Raw genomic sequence first — 9,692 nt, 5'->3', positions numbered from 1 at the left:
TATTTTAAATGCCAAAGTATTCTCTGTCACGACTTTCTAAATATATTCTATCTCTGTTTTTCGATTAGAAAGATGTTTCATACCACGTTGATAAAATTACACGGAGGAGCCAAACATGTTTTGCGGGCAGGTTTTCTACGGGAGGGGAAGGTGGGTAAGAAGGTGGCTGAATGTGGGTGAGGGTGAGGTGAGGAGGGTGAGGGTGAGGTGGTTGGGGATGGGTGAGGTGAAATGGGGTTTAATGTCGCGTCCACGATTATTGCAGTTAATTTGCTACGTGCATGCACGTGTGTATGTGTGGCTGCTTGTGCTGGTCCGGATTGATTCCGATTTATAGTGCTAGCCCCCTGAGGTACCATGCCGCAGTTTAACATGAATACCCCACTCAGACACAGTATACTGACTCCGAGCCGAGCAGTCCTTGTTTTAGCCCCTTAATGCTGAGCGCCAGACAGGGTTACAGCAAGTACCATTTTTTAAGGTCTTTTGGTATGACGCAGCCGGGGATAAGACCTTCCGCTCTCTGGTCAGACCGTCTACCACTAGGCCACGGAGGCGGTCCCGGTTGGGGGATGGGAAAGTTGTTTTTTGAATATTTTTTGAGAGTTGGTTGGGATGGGAGGTAGATGGTGAAGGGCGAGGTGGGAGGGCAATAGGGAGATGGGTGGTGGGTGTGGTTGGTTGGTTGGTTGGTTTGTTGTTAACGCCGTAATCAGCAATATTCCAGCTATATGACGGCGGTATGTAAATAATAGAGTCTGGACCAGACAATCCAGTGATTAATATCATGAGCATCGATCCACACAATTGGGATCGATGACATGGATCCCGTTAGTCGCCTTTTACGACAAGCATAGTCACCTTTTACGGCAAGCATGGGTTGCTGAAGACCTATTCTACATCGGAATCTTCACGGGTCGTGGTGGGTGTGGATGGAGGCAATTAAACATAATTCAATCTGTTCCCGTAAATGCCAGAAAATGTTTTTGACCTCATATTTAATAACACATAAATGGTTAACAGGGCAGGTTGGATGTCATAAAAAGCATCCCGTTGTGGTCCTTGGGTCCTCCTTGTCAGATTAAACAGATGTATATGTTGAAGCAGTGCACAAACAAACCACAACCAGCCCCTCGACATTGATGATTGCACTATGTATGGCACCATGTAAGTACAGTGTATACAATCTCAACAGTACACAGTTATCTATACAAGTATATCATGCACGAGAGTCGGTATGTGTTCTTTCACAGACTGACATGCAGTGATTACATGTCAACGCCAATGCAAGGTTAACTGTAACTTAGCTCGACAAAGGCCGTTACAGAAAATAGAACCAGGGCAGTCAACATGCTGTGTTCTGTGAGTAAGGTCAGCATACCTGAACGCGAGGTGTGTCCACGTACGATGCTGTTTTGTTTTATTAACAAGCTTCCAAACACCTACTTAAATAGGTAAAGAGTATTATTCACAGTATATAGCTTTGAGTATGATTAACTGTCCCCTAATTACCTACTGGCAAAACTAAATTCGACCAATCACACAGTAACAGGACGACCAGTCAAGGTCTGAGGAGTCCTTGCGATAGCTACACGAGGTAGCGATGAGCTGCTTTTATTTTAAATAACCGTCTGCAATCTTGGGCTGAAAGCACAGGAGCTCTAAATGATGCACAAAATGGGTTCCGGAAGCTTAGATCAACTACGGATAATATTCACTCTGTTTGTTCTTTTATTGAAACTAGAAAATGTATTAAAAAAGACACTTTTTCTGCTTTTATTGACTTTCGTAAAGCGTATGATAGCATTAACAGAGGTGTGCTGTGGGAGAAATTATGTAATATTTTTGTGAAAGGGAAACTGTTTCTATCACTTCAATCTTTGTATGATAATGTGAAATGCAGCGTACGTATAAATGGTATGCTTACACCCTAGTTTAATGTTAATCGGGGTTTAAAACAAGGATGTTTACTCTCGCCAATTCTGTTTAACTTTTTTATTAATGATTTGCTTGACAAGCTAAATGAAACTGGTATTGGTATTTGTGTTGATGACATTACTATTGCAGCCTTAGCATATGCTCATGATCTTATTTTACTTTCAGAATCGGCAGATGATTTGAATCGTCTATTACATGTTATGAATACATGGTGTGTTGATAATAGTATCCTTATGATAATGACAAGTCCAAGATTGTACACTTTAGGAATATAAGCGTTCCAAGAACAACAGCTTTTTTAATATTGGTAACTCTGTTTTGGACATTGTTGATTGTTATAATTATCTAGGCCTACTGCTCACGGAACATCTTTACTACAATGCAGCTAAAATATAGGTATCAAAGGACTGGATATAAGCTACCCAAAGGTACCATTAAATATTTACAACCCGGTATGTACAATTTGTAAGGTGGCAAACAAGACTATCAATACATGGTAACTATCTACATTCTACTCAATATTCGCGCTATTATCTGAAAAGCAAAGTTACTAAAACATTTTCAACATGTGAATATGCTTGCACACACGTAGGAAACAACATATACCATGAAAAGAGCATAGGAAATAAATGCTAGAGAATGAAATTAAAAGACAACAAGTTCTCCAGCGCTAGTCTGACGAACACAAAGTCTAAGATCTGAAGCCCAATGACCTGGCCCTGGTTGTTGGTGTTGATGAAGCACAGAAATCTGAAAGGTTCGTGTAGTTACTGTTTTCAAGAATGCTTGCTGTGCCTGTTATAAGTGCGAGACGAGATCGATTCGAGGCCATCATGCGTTCCATCAACGAACAGGATACCCATCGAAAAACAGCGACAGTGATGAGACGGGAGGCCCTCAAATCACTGGACCGTGACCAGCATTGTTTAACAGAAACACATGTGATGTCTCCTTAGGCGTTTGACCCGTGAAGATTCCGGGATAGATTAGGTCTTCAGCAACCCATACTTGCCGTAAAAGGCGACTGTGCTTGTTGTAAAAGGCGACTAACGGGATCGGGTGGTCAGGCTCGCTGACTTGGTTGATGTCAATCACTGGATTGTCTGGTCCAGACTCGATTATTTTACAGACCGCCGTCATATAGCTGGAATATTGCTGAGTGCGGCGTTAAACAACAAACAAACAAATCCTTAGGCGTTTGGCTTAGTTCGAAATATGCCTCTGTATACCTGGTAGGATGAGATGTGACTGTTAACCTTTTGTTTATGTTTTAGGGTGTGCATTTGGGGCATGATATATATGCACTCTATTTATTATCTGTTTAGTACTGTGTAGCATTTGTTAAGTATATTTCTGACCATTTCTGTAGAAGAAAATTTGAAGCACCCGTAACATACTTTGAACATGGTAGTGACCTTGACATAGAGTGACTTTGGTTGTTGGTGTTGATGAAGCGCAGAAATTTGAAAGGTTCGCGTAGTTACTGTTTTCTGGAATGTTTGCTGTGCCTGTTATAAGTTCGAGACGAGTTCGATTCGAGGCCTTGCTGTGTTACATCCACGGACAGGACACCTACCGGGAAACACCAACATTTCTGCCTATTGCGAACCCTAATTCCTAAATTTTAGTCGCACTTCGTGCCTCATTCAAGCTTTTAAAGTATGCAATTACTGACATTCGTAGGTGCATAGGACATAGGACCTACAACTAATATACAACATCTGTTCATATTTTCCCCATTGTATCGCCTTATACGAGTGTGAACCTTATTCTCTGTATTGTTTGTCTATTGTTTATTGATCTTTTGTGGTTGTACACTGATTTCACAATCTGGTTCTGTCCGTCCCGGCCTCTACACTCCAGTGAAAAGACAACTTTACTATCATCCATGTGGGGAATTGAACCCAGGACTTCGGCATGACGAGCGAACGTTTAACTACAAGGCTATCCGACCGCCTGTACAAGACAGAAGTGATGCAGGTCAAAGACGATCACCACCTTGGTAAAACATAAGGACGAGGTATGGTGCTGACAAATCTAAAATACAGTCAGGACGAATTTTGAATTCGAACCCATGATCAAAGGTTTCTTACCTTCCAACAGGACGCGGCTATGCACAACAAACTGCGTCACCGGGGATTATAGTGTATGTATTTGTCGCTTCCGTTTTGTCTTTTTATGTGTGACAGAGATATGAGACATGAGTTACACCTAAAGCCCCTATCTCACATGCACGGTTTAAGAAATTGCGAACACGATTTGAGAAAAGTTGAAAAATCGTGTTAATTCGTGCTCGACCTTGTGGTTATACAAATTTCTTAACCAAACACGACCTTCATACGATCCTCATACGACCCTCATACGACCTTCATACGACTGAACACGACTTTTCAGCTCGGCTTAAATCGTGTTATAAATTTTTGCAATTTAAGCCGAGCTGCAACGTCCATACGACCGCGCGCGACCGACCACGACTTAACACGAATGAACACGAATGAGTGCGCGTTTAATCGTGTTCATTCGTCATCAGATTCGTGAATGTGAGATAGGGGCTTAAGGCTTTGATATTGTAATCAGGCAAAAGTTGAAAGGAAGAATGACATCCCCGATAATATGTCTAAAACGCTGGACAAATTGTACGAACTTAGTTCATATAAACTTTGTTAAAACAACAAGTAGGAAATTCAGTTGAAGAGATTATGTAATGGTAACTATGTAACCATTCGAAGTTAAGGAAGAACTTATTTATTGATGAATGGCATAAAACAACCACACATAACATATATATGTGATGCATTAGGCTGCAACCTGCACCACGATCTTGTTATGACAATGTCCTGTGATCCAATTGCCTGGGCTTTGGGTTCCTGTCAGGACTGTCTGCTTCGTGGTGTCGGATGCAAGAGCAACAAGTTGGAACTAAACAAAAATGAATGAGGAATTAGTGTAAGTACCTTCACATCAATTAGGAGATAAACCGATTCTGTTTTGAAATTAAGTGTAGACACGATAGTCTAAGTTTTATTTAGATCCGAGTGTTATACCGCGAGGTTTTTTAAATCTATAACAGGTTAATTACAGTAGATTTATCTCCATTCTACAATGACGAGCGCTTTGAAAACCGTGACTACATACACATGGGCAAATAGGCTTGACATCTCAGAACGTGTCACAAATGGGGCACACAATTATTACCTAAGTTCAAGAACGGTCGCTTAATAATATATTGTTAACAAATTCTACATATTGGTTACAACATACATAGTTTTTTAAATGAAACTGATGGAAAAATAAATATATATTTCATTTCAGCGCAACTTGCTGCACATTTGCCCTGCTTGGACTCAACCAAGTCATTTCTTGAGAATAAACATGAAATCTTACATTGTATGGATGACAGATTATAGAAAAAGTGACTAAAAACGCAGCACCAATGTTGTTTTCTGAAAACAAGTTAAATCACAGTGTGCTCCCTAAGTAACAGTTATGATAACATGCTGACACAGTTCACCAATAACCTGATGATCCTCTTGTTAGATGATCCTGCTGGCACAATCTCATTGCCAAGGGAACCACCCTTTTTGCCGAAGTTTCAAGTTGGCAATGTACGACAAGAAAGGCTGGGAGACTCCTAATGTTTGTGATCGATGATTGTATGAGTCAGACACAGTGATTAGTGTGTGTATATATAATTGTGTGTGTTCTGAAATTGATTTCATCATGTTTGAGAAAATGTTGTTCTGATTGTAGTCGGTTATCGACAGCCATAGGTTATGGACATGTCGATGTTTTCATATGCTTTCTGTTTGTTTGTTGTTTAACGCCGCACTAAGCAATATTCCAAGTATATGACGACGGTCTGTAAAACTAATCGAATCTGGACCAGACAATCCAGTGATTGACATCATGAGCATCGATCTACGCAATTGGGATACGATGACATACATGAATCAAGTCAGCAAGCCTAACCACCTGATCCGGTTAGCCGGCTTTGACGGCAACATGGATTGCTGAGAACCTATTCTATCCCCGGATCGTCACGGCTCGTTTGCATATGCAAAGGTTTTGTGTGAAAAGGCACGTCATTTGTGAGGTGTCGAATTGAATTAGATGTCTGATTTTAACATTATTTTTACCAAACAAAATTGTGCATGTTTGTTTGGTGTGTAACGTCTCACTAAGCAATATTCCAGCTATATGACGGCAGTGTGTAAAGAATCGAGTCTGGACAAGACAATCCAGTGATAAGCATCATGAGCATCGATCTACGCAATTAGGATACGATGACATTTATGTTTACCTTAGAAGTATGACACTGTTTCTTCATTTGATTGTGTGACGCCAAAGCTAACAATTCAACAGTACCTTTGATCTTAAAGTATGTTGGACTTGATTTTCACCACTCCACAACACTCAATTATGGAGTGTGGTTGCAACAAGCATACTGATATAAGTTCACCGTCATATCCAGGCTAATGTCTGTGTAACAATCTAAAGCAACGATCACCCCATCAAGCAAACGTCAACTACATTACCTCAAGTGCCTCAATCTTAACAGGGTCGTGAAGGTTCATCTTCTGGGCGTCGGAAAGTGCCATTAGATAACAGTGAGATTGGGATACCATCACCATCTCGCCCTGCGTTAAGAAGTTGATACATATGAATCAGGTGACATGGCGTATCATATTAGGCAAGACATATATGTATCATCCATGCTTTTTAAGAAACGTGTGACTGCATCAGCAAAAAGCAAAAAGCAAAAAGGTAGTAAGTTGATATCACTGAATTTTCATTCCCATGAATAAAAGAAACGTCAACGCAGGAATAATCTAGTCCTAATTACCGCCGAACAGAAGAAAGAAGACAATTAAATGATGAAGCATATTTCCCAGTAACACGATAGTGCATTAACTGATTTTGTTCAAAGAAAAACTATATTGTTTTATATTAATTACGTCTGCTGCGCAAAGAACCTACTGCTATACAGTAGAGAAAAAAAACGTTGAAGAAACATGTTCGTTTAAATATATGTTCATTTTAAAAACGAGAACGATATTTTACAATACAACACTTACAGCATCTCTTTCGTAGTGGAAGCCAAACACCCCGTGGGGGGGAGGTGATCCTTGGTGGTTGGGCGGATGGGTAGGGTGGGTAGGGTGAGTATGGTCGGTATTCTGGGCCTGGAAACATAATGTGTAACAGTTTGAAACAATAAAAGGATGCTTTCCTACCCATTTGCATTGGTTCGAATCTGAATAGGACACCATACATATCAACTGGATCCCCTCAATTCTACATCATGTAATCTAGTCAAAAAAGGAAACTGTTGTAGCGATACGAAACTATGTACAGCGCCTACCATGCAAGGTGGACGAACATCACTTAGCCAATCCTGCCCTTAAGCAATACGGAACCGAGAATCACATTCTTAACACATTGTGTACGGATGGACAATGTTTAGGAAATTAGATTGGGAGAATTTTGGTAACTCAGAATGTATAGAATGTATTTACCTGGGCCAGGTACAGAACGGATGCAATCAGTACAATCTTCAGCATGGTGAATGTGAGAGGCAGCAGCGTCATGACAAGTCTCACTTGGGAGGACCTTTTATGCTTGTTCTTATCTAGTTGCAATCTGTTCTCTACAAATTTGGAATCTCGTGCTCACTTCTATCACGACATTCTAAAAATATGCAATCTCTGTTTGTTGGATTAAACCAGATGTTTTAAAGCACATTTTCTTCAAACTACATGCATTTGTCATTTTGAAATAACACTCCTATTGAGCAGCCAAGCGGCGGAAGCGATTGGTACACTTACATGTACATTGTAAGATGCACAAAGACATATCGCGGATGCAGGAAGGGGTTATCGGAGCTGCGTATCGTATGATACACAACAGAAGAGGTATCATCGTTGTCCCGCGCTTGTCTCACCCTCGGTTGGCGTACATCGAGCACCTGCCACCGTACTTCATCTAAACTAGTGTCCAAAAGAAATGATACCACCTGTTTGCAACGACATAAAAGAAAAACTAAACAATGCAGAAGTTTAGGATTGGTGTTATGCTTTTGAGAAATCCTTTCACAACATCTGTACAAAAATTTCATTTCAATAAAATCTGTACAACCAATATGACAAGCCTTTAAAGATGGGTGGGGTCGAAAAATGAACATTTCGTTAGAGCACTGATCACAGAAACAACGGGAAATGTCACACCACACGTCTCAAAGTCAAGTCAGTAGCGGGTATGTCCACCGTGAGCATCGATACATGCCAGAACAAGCCTACGGACTGATGACGTCAAACGTCTGATGACGTTGGGAGTGATGCGTTGCCATTCCTCGAGGGGACATCGTTCCAAGTCCTGGACGTTGACTGGAGGCACGCGGCGACGTCGGATTTGCCGATCGAGGTGGTCCCATAAGTGCTCGATGGGATTCATGTCCGGTGAACATGCGGGCCATGGCAAAACCTGTACGTTGGCGTTGGCAAGGAAGTTCTGTGTCAATCTTGCTGTGTGTGGCCTTGCATTGTCATGTTGGAAAATGAGTCCACGAGGCTGTTGCTGAATAAAAGGCACAACAACAGGCCGTAGGATGTCATCAAGATAACGTTGTGCATTCAGGTTTCCACGAATTACGACAAGCATCGTTTTGACGTCACCACATATGCCACCCCAAACCATTAACCCTCCACCTCCAAACGGCCGGACCTGTTGGATACAGTTAGGCGCCAAACGTTCACCAAATCGTCGGTATACAAGCTGCCGTCCATCGTTTCTGAAGATGAGGAATCTGCTCTCATCAGAGAACATAACACGTGCCCAGTCCCGCCGTTGCCAACGTCGAACTCGCCTGGCCCAGATCAGTCTGTTGTTCCGGTGTCGAGGCGTCAGGAGCGGTCCGCGGTAGGGATGACGTGGCCGGATACCATACTGCCGTAGTCTCCTGTAGACGGTCTGTCGACTGATCCTGTGTCCCAGTGCTGTAGCCGCCGTGGACGTCGCTGTTACGGTGCGGTTCCTCAGGTGTAATACCCGGATGTAACGATCTTCACGGGGCGTGGTTACTCGTGGTCTTCCACTCCTGGGCCTGTCTGACGTCTGACCTGTCTGACGTAACCGCTGCATCAACCTGGTGATAGTGATGCGTGCGCAGCCCAACCTTCTGGCGACGTCGACGTGTGACGCTCCCAGTTGGACCATTCCAACGGCTCTCTCTCTCTCGATGGCTGTCTTTTTGTTGCTGTGATATCAACGTGTCTGATCAGCCGTTTTATACAGTTTTTCTGCATGTGCAGAACATGCTAGAGAGGGAAATGTCACTTTCACGAAATTTACGTTTTTTCCCGGAAGTGATCACGTGTTCCCGGTATTTTTTATCGACTATGCTGTGTTTGGGATGTGCAATACAAATTGGCATGTTTTCATACTTCACAATTCACTTAGTAAAAAACAATTTTGAAAATAAGTTTGTATCGTTTCTTTTGGACACTAGTTTATATGATGTTATCGAATCTGAGGCAAATACATCAGTGGTTGACATCAAGAGCAACGCCCCGAGTATCGAAGTACGATGACATACAATCATCCAACTCACGGAATCTGACCACTTACGAGAAGCAAATTAGAATGCTGCCGATGACTTAGTCTACACATAAACACACGAAGTAACAAATATTGATGAAATTATTCTATGCCTTTACGATTGTGCCACTTTCCCTTAAAATGTACAACATTATAACACC

General features: G+C 41.9%; 1 protein-coding gene across 1 annotated transcript; it reads right to left on the bottom strand.

The window, feature by feature from the left end:
• Positions 1–4,667: 4,667 nt before the first annotated feature.
• LOC124136764 lies at positions 4,668–7,598 on the bottom strand. The gene is made up of 4 exons (XM_046502783.1): positions 7,455–7,598; positions 7,014–7,121; positions 6,474–6,575; positions 4,668–4,857 (listed from the first exon to the last, which is right to left on the bottom strand). The coding sequence occupies exons 1-4, from the start codon at positions 7,524–7,526 to the stop codon at positions 4,735–4,737; spliced, it is 405 nt and encodes a 134-aa protein (XP_046358739.1). The 5' UTR covers positions 7,527–7,598; the 3' UTR covers positions 4,668–4,734.
• Positions 7,599–9,692: the final 2,094 nt, after the last annotated feature.

The sequence above is a fragment of the Haliotis rufescens genome, unplaced genomic scaffold (assembly GCF_023055435.1).
Source record: "Haliotis rufescens isolate VD_foot unplaced genomic scaffold, xgHalRufe1.0.p SCAF_31, whole genome shotgun sequence".
Classification (NCBI taxonomy): Eukaryota; Metazoa; Mollusca; class Gastropoda; order Lepetellida; family Haliotidae; genus Haliotis; species Haliotis rufescens.
This window is presented reverse-complemented; position numbering and strand designations above follow the sequence as displayed.